General features: G+C 44.5%; 1 protein-coding gene across 4 annotated transcripts in view; it reads right to left on the bottom strand.

Moving 5' to 3' along the window:
* STUM (stum, mechanosensory transduction mediator homolog) overlaps nt 1-5,826 on the bottom strand; it is a 41,674-nt gene extending 35,848 nt beyond the window's left edge. The window contains exon 1 of one of the 4 annotated variants that reach the window (XM_081904527.1): nt 5,290-5,826. In XM_081904527.1, the coding sequence (XP_081760653.1) occupies nt 5,290-5,497 (208 nt within the window). In that variant the 5' untranslated portion in view covers nt 5,498-5,826. The remainder of the gene's footprint in view (nt 1-5,289) is intronic. The other 3 variants (XM_081904530.1, XM_081904529.1, XM_081904528.1) reach the window with 3 other exon arrangements.
* Between the last annotated feature and the right edge of the window lie 9,677 nt (nt 5,827-15,503).

The raw sequence follows: 15,503 nt of genomic DNA, 5'->3' as shown, positions 1-15,503 counted from the left end.
ACTTCCTCTATCAGCCATTCTTTGCGAATGTGCAATAGCTAACTTTCTCAGAAATGACTTGTCACCTCAATTTTAATATCCAAAGTATGTGCGATCAGATTCTCATAGATTTCTTGTTTCAAGATGCAGAGAACACAGTGGGTTCAGTTTATTGCATATTTTTAAAAACGCACCATACTTTAACAGATTACCATTTTGTAAAAGGTTGGCTTCAGTGGCTTAGCAGAGATAGCACAAATGAAAAACTGAAACGAACAATCCACTCCTCGGGATAGCTCAGTTGGTGCAGCATGAGACTCTTAATGTCAGGGTTGTGGGTTCAAGCCCCACATTGGGCAAACAATTCCTGTATTGTAGGGGGTTAGACTAGATGACCGTTGAGAACCCTACCAACTTTACAGTTCTATGATTCTATTTTAGCCAGACCTCTAGTACAGGTTTGACGCTAGAGTACACTGAAAAGAAAATGTGAGAATTCCTATATACTTTCTAAATTATTATTACTGTTCTATTATTTATTATTATTATTATTATTATTATTATTATTATTATTATTTTCATCAACAGAGGACAAGATGGTTGGACAGTGTTCTCGAAGCTACCAGCATGAGTCTAACCAAACTGTGGGAGGCAGTGGAAGACAGGAGTGCCTGGCGTGTTCTGGTCCATGGGGTCACGAAGAGTCGGACACGACTAAACAACAACAACATTATTATTATTGAATCACCTCTAACATGCATCTGGAGGTGATTTACAAATATATGATAAAAGCAGCTAAAATAGTAGAAAAACATACTGCTAGAACACAAAGGTTGTTTTAAATGACTACAGCTTCCACAATTGGGTTCTTGTATTGGCACAAATTCACAAGAGAGGTAGCTAGATATGACAAGAGCTTTGGCTTCATTTCCCAGACACTTTAAATATTCACATTGTGGCATTTCCATCATTACTTTTAAAAACAAGTGAAAGACATTGAGTAAAGTACAAGCTATTAATTCCTGTTTCAGCATATGGAGCATAAATGTGCTTTTACTCCAAGAGGCGGAAAATTTTGATGCAACTAAAGTGACATTCTGTTGCTTCCTTCCCTGTGACTGTGCTCAGAGGTGAAAAATGACAGAAAAGCAAACAAGTATTGCTGATTCAGTCTGTATGGTGCAGTGTGTGTGTGTGTGTGTGTGTGTGTGTGTGCGCGTTTTAAGGACACCTTTGTAAACATACAAAATAGCAACAGCATTTCATTTTGTAACAGAATTAAGAAAAACACCAGATCAAACAAAAGGTGAGTCATGTTGAAGAAGGTAAGGCTTTAAGGCAGTGTTTGAAATCAGCCAGGTGTCAGGTGCATTTTGTACCTGGCTATCAACCACTTGCGACCAAGTGAAGATGCCTGGGTGTCAGGATAGTGCCTGATATCTCCACCATCTGGAGGTGCATGCCTGGGGATCATTGGATCTTGGCAGTTTTCACACGCTAATACCACATCCTGGAGAATTCTATCAGTTATATTTTAGCTGCACAATTGGAATGAATTTCAGGAACCTAAATGCTTTTTCTGTGCAGCCTGAGTAAGAGCAGTGAACAATGTTATAGTTAATTGTTACAGCTTGTCTTCGGTTACCCCAACCCACTCCCCTGTTCACAGTATATATATGGACTGTCCTTGGATCACGTAGTCATCTGAACTAGCCAGCTGTTTAATCGATAATCAGTCACAGTCAGTCCATCATTTAAAAAATAAGATTTTAGAGCTGTCTTACCCCCAAACGGCAACTAGACATTTCGTTTTGGCGACTGTAACTTTGCTTTCCGGAACCATTTGGTGCCTAGCTTATATATCTGAGAATCTAACACTACTTTAAGGTGGCAATCTTATGCCCAGTTTCTTAGGAGTGAGTTTTCAATGAACACAATGGTGATTACTTCTAAAGCACCATGCACAGGATGGGGCTGCATGCCCCCTCACAAGAATATAAACCTTTAAATATCCCTGAAAATTAATCTTACATACAGGGGGGGAGCATACAGAAACAGATTTTAGACTGTGATAGAAAAATGAAACTGTTTTGACCCTTCAAGTAGGACAAACACATAAATAGAAGAAGAGTTTGGATTTGATATCCCGCTTTATCACTACCGGAAGGAGTCTCAAAGTGGCTAACATTCTCCTTTCCCTTCCTCCCCCACAACAAACGCTCTGTGAGGTGAGTGGGGCTGAGAGACTTCAGAGAAGTGTGACTGGCCCAAGGTCACCCAGAACTGCATGTGGAGGAGCGGAGACGTGAACCTGGTTCACCAGATTACGAGTCTACCACTCTTAACCACTACACCACACTGGCTCTCTAGGGCGCATCTCCAGTTCTTGATAATGGAATTTGTCTCAAGCTTAGTCTACATCACAGGGTCATTGTGAGAATAAAGGGGATGGTGTAGGATAAAAGGATAATGGGTGCTAATGCACAATGGATTAAAGAGAAACAAACTAAGACCCATATAGGGTCTTAGCCACTTGCATTGATAGGTGCATCCCAAGCTAAAGACATAATGGTAGAAATCCTTTAATACTGTTACTACCAGCAAATAATAATAAATAATAATAATAATAATAATAATAATAATAATAATAATAATAATAATTTGTACCCCACCCATCTGTCTGTGTTGCCCCAGCCACTCCGGATGACATCCAACAGAATATAGAAAACACTACACAACATCACACATTAAAAGCTTCCCGATACAGGGCTGCTAATATTATTGCTGATAGTGTGCTGTGGAGAACCAATTACCGCTACATGTATTGCTTCTGTAGAATACAAACTGGATAAGTGAGAGTTTCTTTTTTTCTCTCAGTTCACCATTCAGAGACCAGTAAAGTTAGCCAGGAGAATGTATTTGATATCTCGGTAGGTCCAGAGTCCTCCAAAATCCACCCACAGCTCAAGAGAACCCACAGAGCCTATTCTGCAGCAACATCCTCTGGCTACAAAGCAATTTACAAGGTGGCAACACACCACACACACACAAAATATATATAATGCAATTTTAACAACGCCAACTTCTGTTAACACCTCGTTTCGCTCAACACTCTACAACTGAATGATAGCTGGTCACCTCGCAATCAGAAGGGGCTCTGCCAGCTCTCAGTTTAGAAGGGGTTATTTATCATTTATGCATTCAGTCATCTTTTTGACTATCACTATAATTTATTTCTCACTTATTCGGAGTCAATCTAGATCAGCATTGTCTACACTGACTGGAAGCAGCTCTCCGGGGTTTCTGACCAGGGTCTCCCCTGCTCTACCTGGAGATGCTGGGGCTTGAACCTAGAATCTTCTACATGCCAAGCATGTGCTCTGCCGCTGAGCCACCATGACCCTGCCCCACTACGCAGCATCCTTTTCAGTGTACTGTTTAATTCCCCACCACATATTCTCCCCAAAAGTATATACAAGTGGGTTTACAAGTCAAGGCATCCCAGCTGAGAGAAAATACAGGTGAAACTCAGAAAATTAGAATATCGTGGAAAAGTTCATTTACGCCATGATCATCACAATCATTACAAATAAAGGCTTGACATATCTCACTTTGCATGTCTATCTCATATATTAGTTTCACCTTTTAAGTTGAATTACTGAAATAAATGAACTTTTTCACGATATTCTAATTTTCCGAGTTTCACCTGTATGAAACTGCATGCCTACAGGTGTTTGGGGGAAGAAAACAGTTCATCCTGTTGTCAGATGCTCACTTTTGTTCCAACCACAGGTAGAAATGCAGTTTACTGCATGGATAGAAATCCCCTTTCTGCAGCTCCATATCAGGAAAGCTAGTTTTCACTGAATATTTGCTCCTGTGCAGCTATAAAAGCTAGTAGCTCCTTTCAATAGCCTCACCCATGAGACAGTCTGAAGATTCTTCAGTTTTGCTCTTCCCTCAGCCCTCCGTTTTCTGTTCTGAGCTGATCAAAGAAGCTATAGGGCTCCTTTTCCCACTCAAGAGGAATACCGGTATGTTTCACCCCTTGAAAAAGTTCTACCTCTTCCTCCCTGCATACATAAAACCTTGCAGGCTATCATTGGAAGAGCGGCCGCTTCCTGCATGAGAATTCAGCGAACAAACAAGCCGGGAAGCCGACAGTGAGAAGTTTGTCCTGCAGGTAGGGGATATGCTAGCCCAAAGTTGCTTCCGCCTCCCTTTGTCTGTAAATGTCCCAACAAGATTGGCAGACATGGGGGTTGCAGAATCAGTAATGTTATCCTTGCGGTTTCAGGATTACGTCCTGGAATGCAGACTACAGCCCTGAGCTTCACACTCAAAACACCAATACTGTATTGATGATCATTACCATGGCTGCAGGCATAAGAAGAAACCGATCGGCGGCAGCTTCAGGCTAGACAAAAGAAAGCACTTCTTCACACACGCTCGCGTCGTTAACTTGTGGAATTCAGCGCCACAAGTTGCAGCGACGGCCACCAGTTTCGATGCCTTGGACAGAATTTTAAGACCTATTCCTAATATGGAGGGCAAGCGCTATCCATGGCTAGTAGTCAGGATGGCTATAGGAAAGCTTCCGTGTCCAGAGACAATGTACCTCCGAGTAATGCGCGCGCGAGTGAGTGTGCGTGCGTGTAAAAGGTGGCAAAGAGCAACAAAATGAGATTGTACAAAATGAGATCGTGGGCTTCCAGAAGGCATCCGCTGGGTCACTTTGGGAAAACAGGATGCTAGGCTTGGACTTTGGGTTCGATCCAGCAGGGTTCATCTTAGGCTGAAGAAGGGGCAAAGAAGCCCACCCTGTCCCCGATCCCAAGCTGCGAAAAGGCAACGTTGTCCAAGGAGGCTAACCTATCCCTATGTGGGTTCATTTGCCCATATTAAGTACTTTTCTCCCCGCCAGCTTACTTGCGTCTCCCTCTGCCCGCCGCTCGAACAACTTGTTTGCGATCTCACACCCGCGACCCACTTTCACATCTCCCAAGTAACCGAGAGCAGCAGGTTGCAGGGAATTAATTGGCCGCTGCTCGTCAATAAAAGTAGCGGCGAGGGCGCGAAGGCGGGTGCCTACTCCCAGGCTCCGCTCTCCCGAGGCGCTGTGAGGCAAGCAGCCACCACCCCGACGCCCTTCAAGGGCAGCCCCTTGGCACATGGCGCTCGCCCGGAGAGGGATCTCCCCCGAGCCGCAGGAACCCTCCCACGCCTTGGGCGCGTCCCATTTCCCGCCCAGAGCGCACCTCCCCCCCCCCCCAGGCTGAGGCTGAGGCGCCCCGCGCAGGGGCTGCTTACCTAGCCCTGGCACGAAGGTGTTGAGGAACAAGCAGATGACGGCCACCGGGAAGGGCATGTAAGGGATGGCGGCGCGAAGGGGTCCTTTCTTCTCCCGCACTTGCACCACCACGCCGCCCGAGGAGGAGGCAGCGGCGGCGGCAGCCCCTCGAGCGGCGTCGCCGGCAGCTGCCCCGGCCGAGTCCCCTTCTTTGGGGCCGTGGTCCATGACGCCTGTTGAAGCGAGGGAGGGGGCAGGGAGAGAGGCTAGAGAGCCGCGCCCCGCGAAGGGTCTCTGCCGGAGCAAGGAGCCGGAGCTGCCTGAGGAAGCTCCCCTATGCGAGTGAAGGGAGAGCGGAGCGGCGCGCCAGGCGAGGCGCCGCGCTCAACACGCGCCCAGGCTCCCGAGTGAGCGGCTTAAAGAGACGGCGCGAGCGCGCTCCCCGTCTCCCTCGCTCACGCACTTTGCGCTCCCCCTTCTCACACACGCCGCCTCGAGCACGCCGAGGGGTCTGGCCGGCGCCACCGCGCACGCGCTTGGCCTTCCCGGCGAAAAGCGCGCGGTGCCGGCCTCGCCCGCCGGTTCCCTCCCGCCAAGTCCTCAGGCGCCTCACCGCGCAGAAACTCACTAGCGCGCGCGCTCTCCCCCCCCTTCCTTCAATCCAGCGCTCAAATGATAGAAAACATCTTGCGATACCCACCCGCTACAGTTTTTTAAAAAGCCACAGGGGAGCCATGAGTTGTTTAAAAAAAGAAGGGGAGGGAGTCAGGGAAGGGTTTATGGATTTCATAAAGGCAACTTTAATACATTTCCCGCCATAGCCACCTAAGCATTGCCGAAAGAGAGAGGCAATCCATCACCAGATATACACAAAATTTGTATAGGTATTAATAGCTAAATGTACATATAGATAATGTGACGAACTTTGCAGCAGTGGCGTATAGGAAACATAGAGCTTGCTGCAGGGCAGTCTCCATGTGGCAGCAGGTAAATTAAGCAGCTTCTACTTCCTTGTATGGGTTTGTTGGAGCAAAGCAGGACAGTAGTAACAGGGCTGGCCCAACCATTGACCAGAGTAAGGTGACTGTCTCAAGCAGAGGTAAAGGACCACTGGATGGTTAAGTCCAGTCAAAGGCATCTATGGGATGTGGCGCTCATCTCGCTTCAGGCTGAGGGAGCTGGCGTTCCGGGTCATGTGGCCAGCAGGACTAAACTGCTTCTGGCGCAGCATAACAGAAGCAAGAGCGCATGGAAATGTCATTTACCTTCCTGTGGTACCTATTTATCTACTCGCACTAGTGTGCTTTCAAACTGCTAGGTTGGCAGAAGCTGGGACAGAGCAATGGGAGCTCACCCTGTCATGTGGATTCGAACTGCCACCCACCCCTCTCTGTTGCAGGACAGAGCCATGTGTGCCACACAGCCTTTTCTGTACCTCCTAAGCTAGACTGCTTCCCTTGGGTGTGCTGGAAGACACCGTCCCATTGCTAGTATGGCAATGTGCAAAATAAAAAGTAGGGTATGGCTATGCCACAAGGTAAATGAAAGCTGCAGTCTGAAGCAACAAATGGGAACACACCTTAAGGTGCAGCAAAATGTGGACAGCTATCAAAATTGCCACAGTAAAGCAGATATCCTAGGGATGGGATTGACATCTGAGTAAACAAGCTTTTGATTGTGCTGCAAATTACTGGAAGTAGCGGTCCTTTGTAAGGTGGTACTGGGTCAGCATGTGCATGTATTCTGAACTAGGGTGGAGAGAAAGAATTTGAGCCTGGATATGCAAGCACCTTAGAGGTGTCTTTGCCATTATAGTGTTGTAGGCAGCTTTTTAGTCACAGAGCAATGTTGTGTTCCTTATAGCAACATAGGATAATGGTTGTTGCCATCACATTGCATGGGGTGAGTAAAAAGGAATATACTATTTGCTCTGGAGTCGCACACATGCTTTTTTCCCTGGCACATATTAGAACACAAGCGTGGCCCACCTACACTTTTGCACATGAATTTTCTTGGTTTTCTCCCACACAGCCGTTCATCTCAATGCACATATACACCCACAAGGGCTCTCTCAAGGCTGTTTCACACAAGGTGGGTTTCCTATATAAATCTCATATTTGCATAAAAATTATTGTTACCTCATATGTGTGCAGCCATGTGTGATAAGTGCACATATGTCTAGTTCACTGTGAGCACATGCTTCCTACAGGAACCCACTGCAAAACTGGCTTTCCACTGGTCCCGAGGCACCAATGATGTAATGCAAGATGTTTTCTGATATGGAGGCATGTGTAAACAAAATTTGATTCCTCTATTTAGGCTCAACAGAACATGCATTTGGGGGAAAGAGCTGTTTGGCAAGCACATCCTTGCGCCCATACTCAGAGCGGGGGCTAGCTAACCAGTATTATTAAATCCTTTGAGCCATTTTCAGATATTGTATATGTGCATGTAGGTGGAGTGGGATCACATGCACTGTACATATGCCAAACTTTCATTTGTTCATCTTTTTAATATATATACCGTATTTTTCGCCCTATAGGGCGTATTTTACTGACCCATAAGGCGCACCTAGTTTTTTTTGGGGGGGGGGGAATAAAGAAAAAAAAATTATTCCCCCCCCAGGCGCAGGGCTGGGGCGGGGGAAGCCCGAGCTTCCCCCGACCCCAGCCCCCAGAACAGGCTGCTATCCGCAAGCCTTCGGAGCCCGGCGGGGAACTCCCGCGGGCTCCAGAGGCTTGTGGATATCTGCCCGAAGCCCGGGGTACCACTGTATCTTAAAACAATAAAGAGTCTAAACTTGACAGCCTCAGACCTCAATTTTAAGGTGTTGGTCTGAAGTAGAGCTTGCATACAGTGGTACCTCGGGTTAAGTACTTAATTCGTTCCGGAGGTCTGTTCTTAACCTGAAACTGTTCTTAACCTGAAGCATCACTTTAACTAATGGGGTCTCCTGCTGCCGCCGTGCTGCTGGAGCATGATTTCTGTTCCCATGTTGGAGCAAAGTTCTTAACCTGAGGTACTATTTCTGGGTTAGCGGAGTCTGTAACCTGAAGCATATGTAACCCGAAGTACCACTGTACACACAGAGCTCTTTCCATGCAACTGTAACCTTTGGCTCCCTGTTGCAAAAAGAGAGTCCTCTGCACAGATTGTTGAAAACGCATCTTTTCCAACCTTAAGAGTAGGCACAAATTATGCAGTCCTTTGCACCTCACTCTAGCTTCACAGAAGAGTCCATGTCAGGTTTAGCAGAGGCACTGGTGGCTTCCCGGAGTGGTAAGGTGGCCATTTGAGCACTGTAGAAAAAGAAAGGAAATGCAATAAAGAGGACACAGATTTGCGTGAAATGTGTATGTGCTAAAGGTATATCTATAGGTGCAGATTCAGAAATAATTACTGTAATGTAAATAGAAAAACAATAGCTCTCATCACAGTAAGGAAGACTGTCACCAGGTGATCTTTGTGCCTGCTCAGTCTGTTGTTGTGTTTCCAACAGCTGATGAGCAATTTTAACGCCTCTGCTCTCCCTTCTTATTTTTTTTTTTTATGGTTAAACTGGACTTGCTCACTGGAAGGACAGATTGTGAAGCTGAGGCTCCAGTACTTTGGCCACCTCATGAGAAGAGAAGACTCCCTGGAGAAGACCCTGATGTTGGGAAAGATGGAGGGCACAAGGAGAAGGGGACGGCAGAGGATGAGATGGTTGGATAGTGTTTTCGAGGTTACCAGCATGAGTTTGACCAACCTGCGGGAGGCAGTGGAGGACAGAGGTGCCTGGCGTTCTCTGGTCTATGGGGTCACGAAGAGTCGGACACGACTAAACGACTAAACAACAACAACAAACTGGACTTGGAGCTAACAGCTCTTCAAATAGAGGATGTTTAGAATCATAGAATTGTAGATTTGGAAAGGACTCTGAGGGTCATCTAGTCCCACCCTCTGCAATGCAAGAATCTCAACAAAAGCATCCATGTCTGTTGGCCATCCAACCTCTGCTTAAAAACCTCCAACGAAGTCCTAGGGAGTCTGTTCCACTGTCAAACAGCTTTTACTGTCAGAAAGTACCGTATTTTTTGCTCTATAGGACACACTTTTTCCCCTCCAAAAATTAAGGGGGAATGTGTGTGCGTCCTATGAAGCGAATGCAGGCTCCTTGGCTTCAGCGATAGCAATGCAAAGCCTCCGAAGCGTATAGGGAGCGATCCCTCTGCGCTCCGAAGGCTCCGCGTTGCTTTCGCTGAAGCCTGGAGAGCAAGAGGGGTTGGTGTGCACCGACCCCTTTCGCTCTCCAGGCTTCAGGGATAGCCGCCTGAAGCCTTTGGAGTGCAGCGGAAACTCACGCTGCGCTCCGAAGGCTTTGGGTTCCTTTTGCTGAAGCTGGGAGAGCAAGAGGGTAGGACTCAAATCAATAGATTCAATTTACAGGAAAGGAGATTCAGACTAAACATCAGGAAGTACCATATTTTTCGCTCTATAGGACGCACCCGACTATAGGACGCACCTTGTTTTAGAGGAGGAGAACAAGAAAAAAAATTATCCCCCTCTCTGCTCAGCGCCCCTTCAGAGGGAGAGCTGCTCAGTGCCCCTTCAGCGAAGCGGGAGGAGAAATGGAAGGGTCTCCGTTTCTCCTGCCTCTTCGCTGAAGGGGCGCTGAGCAGAGAGGGGGAGAATATTTTTTCTTGTTCTCCTCCTCTAAAACAAGGTGCATCCTATGGTCGGGTGCGTCCTATAGAGCGGAAAATATGGTACTTCCTGGTGTTTAGTCTGAATCTCCTTCCCTGTAAATTGAATCTATTGCTTCGAGTCCTACCCTCCAGAGCAGGAGAAAATAAGCCTGTTCCATCTTCCATGTGACAACCCTTTAGATATGTGAAGATGGCTATCATATCTCCTCTCAGTTTCCTCTCATCCAGGCAAAACATACCCAGCTCCCTCAACCATTCATCATAAGGCTCGGTTTCCAGACCCTTGTGGTGCTCAGAACTGGACACAGTACTCCAGGTGTGGTCTCACCAAGGCAGAATAGAGCAGGACTATGAATTCCCTTTATTTTAATGTATTTGTTGGTTACCGTATTTTTCGCTCTATAAGACGCATCAGACCACAAGACGCACCTAGTTTTTGGAGGAGGAAAACAAGGAAAAAAAATATTCTGAATCTCAGAAGCCAGAACAGCAAGAGGGATCGCTACGCAGTGAAAGCAGCAATCCCTCTTGCTGTTCTGGCTTCTGGGATAGCTGCGCAGTCTGCATTCGCTCCATAAGACGCACACACATTTCCCCTTACTTTTTAGGAGGGAAAAAGTGAGTGTTATAGAGCAAAAAATACGGTAATATACAAAGAAACAATAATTAAATTGTTTCTCCCAACCCCTCTCTCCTCCCCACTCCTTGTGTGTCTGGCCACAGGAACATTATTGAGTTCGGAATTTTTCATTAAATTGTATATTGCCATTGCAATAAGTGAGTACATTATAATAGTGACACTTTTAAGACACTGAATAATGCAAAGTTTACACTTGGGGAGAGGAAGCAGGAAAATATAGGAAGGTATTTTATGTGATTTCATTGTTTTTGTACGTGAAAAGTGATTGCAGTGCATGAAAGCAGCCCCTCTTTGGGAACAGAGGCTTTGATGTATGGACTTAAACCTGATGAAGCACTCCCCTTCAGCTTACCAAATGTGCTTTTGCTGGTTTCCCCAACATCTATGGACACTAGGCACACCTATTGGTATCATGAGATATAAAATGAATCCTCCCACTTGATGGATAATTATAATTTACTACACTGCCTGCTGTCTAGAATGTTAATAGAAGACAAAAGTGTATGTTATTTGAAATGGTGACAATGTTGGTGGCAGAAGATGTGGCTGAACTTCTAAAACAAAAATCAAAGGAATTATTACAAGCATTAATCACAAACATGAATAATTGTGTAGACATGACACAAATTTTGAACCTCTCTGGTAGCAAACAGTGCAAAATGAATTCAGGCCCTCCATTCAACTCAAGGCAGTTTTGACTTAAATCATCTGCTGTGAATCCATTTAACCAATTTAAAAGATTAATTTACAAAAGAGTGTGATGATGGGAACAATTTTACAGAAATTAGAGGCTTTGTGCTCAAGTTAATTTTTGATATGGTAAAGTCACAGGGATTTTGTTAGCGCTGTACACAATCTACATGCCATGCGGTGCAGGAACAAGTCTTAGGCTTGTGCCTGTCTTTCCTACCACACAGTAGCTGCACATCCTTCTTTGCCCTGCCTTGCCACCTGCCTTCACCACCGCGGGAGAAGTGGCACCAGCATCAGTGCTGATTTGGAGTGAGATCATGTCAATTTCTGGTGATATCTCATGCCCTCCCCAACATCACATCAATTTCAGTGAGATCTTGCTGGAAATTGGTGTGATCTCACCAGAAATAGGTGTTGATGCTGGCATTGCTTCTCCACCAACAGCAGTGGTGCTGGGGTGCCAATAGGGGCACTGCTTGAGTCAGCGGCCTCACCCTGCCTAAAGACTGTGCCCGCCCTGCTACCACATGGCATTACAGAGTGTTATTCTAGCCAGCAGGCATATGTTTGAGTATATCCATGTCAACCTAAACTCTGTCCAGACAACCCTTCCATCCATTTCTTCTAGGATGGGAAGAGTATACAGATAATAGATTATTGTTCTACAAATGCGGAGCAAAAGTGAAACATACTCTGGTCTGGGGATAGCCAAAATTGCACCCTCCAGTTGTTGTTGGACTCTCATCAACCTTGACCTTTGGCCATGCTGGCAGGGCAGATGGGAGCTTTCTTCTCCTGCCCTAACCATAACGGAACTTACCTTCAACTGATGGTTCCCCGGGACTGTAGAGCTGAAGGGAAGTACACACTGGGTTCATCACTTCACTGCTGAGTTGGGGGGGGGGGTTCTGTGTGTGTGTGTGTTTGTGTGTGTCTGTGTTTGTGTGTCTGTGTTATTACAATTTATTGTGAGCCACTTTGAGGGTCATTCAAACAAAAGATGGTATATAAATCTTATAAATAAATTAAAGCTATATTAACTACCGTATATCATTCGCTTTTATGCCCAGTCTCACAACAATGTCCTTACTGCATGAGGCATGCACAAGACTGAGTCCTGCTTCTGTCCCTCACCATGTCTAGCTTTTTCATTCCAGCCTGTGTGTGAACCAACTCTAAACAGTGTCTGTGGTGCACATTTTGTCTTAATGTGCATTCATAGGGTAAGCCCTGATATTCAGGGTCAAATTAGATATATTAGCCACCCCCACATAAATATCCCTTTTCCTGCTCTGATTACATTTTATAATAATATTCTTACAGCTGTTAAAATATTGGCTTAAAAACTGTAAATAGCAGCATTGTGAATTTTTTTTAAAGACTTGGTGACAGAATTGCAGATGTTCTATCAAACCACAGCAGACTTTGTACATGATCCATCCAAAATTAACCCATTTTAGGTCCCATTGATTGAAGGGAGAGTGCATACTTAAGTCTCTCACTGAAATAAATTAGACTGAAAAATGGCTAATCATGTCTTAGCTTGAATTAGAATTGAATTTTTAGAGACTAGTTTATAATTAATGTGTAATTCAGCCAAGCCTTGCGACTAATTTATTTTTAGGGTTTTTTTATCAGCTGCTTAGAGGTCTTCTATCAAGTAAGCAGTATTACTTATTTTGTAAAATAAATACATAAAAATACATATGGAACTAGATTTTTCTCTATATCAGAGCATGCAATTATAAAAATGGACTTCCCCTCTAAGCGGTTCTGATTTGTAGTAGAAATGTGTCTGAACAGTTGAATGATATGGAATTAGTTTTGAAATTAGAGGATTCTGGGTGGAAACTGTGATGTAATCCACAAGCACCGTTAATTTGACTTCTTCTGTCCCTTCCTGAACCTGCCATGACAGAAGAAAAGTGTTTTTATCACAATTGCCAAGGGTTCAATCACGACAACCAATAACAGTGACTAAAATGTATAGGCTCCAGGACCCCATAAGGCAATCTAAATGATTCTGGCAACTGTTTATTAATATTCCAGCAGATTGATATTTATATAATGAGATAATTCATTAGGACATGCTATTTTTAAAAGTCCATTCAATATGATTGGTTGCATTTTCAATATGTAGAAAGTAAAACAGGCCTAGAGAGACTTTAGGATTCTGGGATCTACTTTGGTTTTTTTTAATAGAAGCCTGGTGCAAAAGATATACATTGTCTCTGAGCACATGCTCAGGAATTAGTTTTTAGTATCATAAACTGGATTTACAATGATTTTGCTCCAAAATCTACTCCTGGTCTCATCCTATCCCTGTTTTTTTCATTTCAGCAGACCAATTTGGAGGGGTTGAATGAAGCCTTTTGTTGTCATTTTTAAACAAAAGGGAGTCAGAAAGCCTTGCCAGTCACCTGCAAATTATCTAGAGAGCTACCCTTTTATTTTTATTAAATAAAATTTTGTCCACCCCAGAAGTAAATGACAGCTGGAATTCCATATTATTGGCTATGTTAATAAATCATATTGTATTACTATAGAGCTCCCTGCCTTTTAATAAACTAGCCCCATCCAGGCTCATATAATTGTCACATGTGCTGTGCAATCCTGGGCATGTTTATTCAAAAGTAAACTCAACTGTGTTCAATGGGGCTTATGCCATTTACAAATATTAGGTCTCGGGAGTGTGTGTCAGTATAGTAAAGGCCTTGGTTTGTCTTGCAACTGGCTTTATTTTCATTATAATTCAAGAGATGTTAGAGTTTTCTGGGCTTCAAGAGAACTCTAGGTTTCTCTAGGTATGAGAGTGGCAACATCACGAAGGAAGATGAGATAGCAATAAGATGACACTTGGCAGAGCCTAGTGAAGCTGCACTTGTTCCCCAGAAGATCTGATCACATACTGAGTAAGCTGTTTTGGCTTGCAATGTTATGTTGCCCACACAGTAATTTGGTTCACCTTGTAAATTCTGCCTTGATGGCACAGGAGGTAAGGTGCTGACCTTGAGAATCTGAGAAATGGTAAGTATACGGCCCCTAGTGATTTCCAGGAAGAAGGAAACCTTCAAAGATGATAGAAACTGAACATTGCAACTAAATGTCCTTTGGGACAGCACAGTTATCACTGCACCAAACCAAAGCAAGACTGCTTGCTGCACAGATATGATTTTAAACTGCAAGCAAACCAAATAAATTACATTCATTAAATGCAAAGCTTAAAGTAAAAGCATTTCCCAAAATAAGAGCTGCAAGGAAATGCAAATAACAGCTAATCCAAATCTAAGAAGTGAAGTGCCTTCCTTTTTGTTAAAGGCACAAGGTAAGCACCTATCCTCTGTTAAGCCAGTTGCTTGCAAACTGGTCAGCATTCCCCCAATAGGAGATAATTTGTCAAGCTGTTTTCTAGGAATAGACAACTTACCTGTAGGGTTAAGTATGAAATGACTTCTTCTAGAAAAGATGGCAGTTTACATCTTCAGTTGAGAGCAGGGATAAGAGGCAGATAATTTTTAGTTGGAGCAGGCTAAAACAGGCATCTATGGGATGCAAGGACTCTTTTTGGGAACTTGATGCAGAATTGAAATCTCATCTGCCTGCTTTTTAGGAGCTCATTTGTTCCTAATAACCTTTAGGCATGCTAAAGGCCCCATGGGTGGAATCCAACATAATGCTAAGTGTCTCCTTTCGTCAGTGCAAGGATTTCTTCTTGTGCAATGACAGTCCCCCCCCCCAAAAATCTGTTCTAGAGGTTCCCCCAGCCCTCTAAAATTGATTTGGGGAGGACATGGGGGTCCATGCAGGGGTGAGTAGGGGGTACAGTCTCATTGTGCAAGTGGAAATCCATGCACTGATGGGAAGCCATAGTTGAACACCATCCCATAAGTATTCAGTTCTCTGTTTTCTAAAGGAAACTAATCACTGGAAATCCTTCTGAATTTCTTATTGCTCAGGAATGTAGGGAGTGCCAGATACAAATCAAAATAGCAACAACTGCATAGCGCAACTAGAGCACAAAAAGTGCAAGCCCTCTTAAGGCACACATATCACACAAAGATCTTTAATTCTTTCCAAGGCAGATTTACATAGTTGAGAAAGACCAAAATAGACCAAAATACAGCACATAACAAATTAGGAATGCTATTAAGTGGGGGGGGGGACCAGTAAGTGGCATATTTGCTGACCAACCCTTAGGGAGCTACATATCCCA

The sequence above is a fragment of the Podarcis melisellensis genome, assembly GCF_964234715.1.
Source record: "Podarcis melisellensis genome assembly, chromosome: 3".
Taxonomy (NCBI): Eukaryota; Metazoa; Chordata; class Lepidosauria; order Squamata; family Lacertidae; genus Podarcis; species Podarcis melisellensis.
The sequence above is the reverse complement of the archived record's forward strand: the minus strand, read 5'-3'. Positions and strand labels throughout refer to the sequence as shown.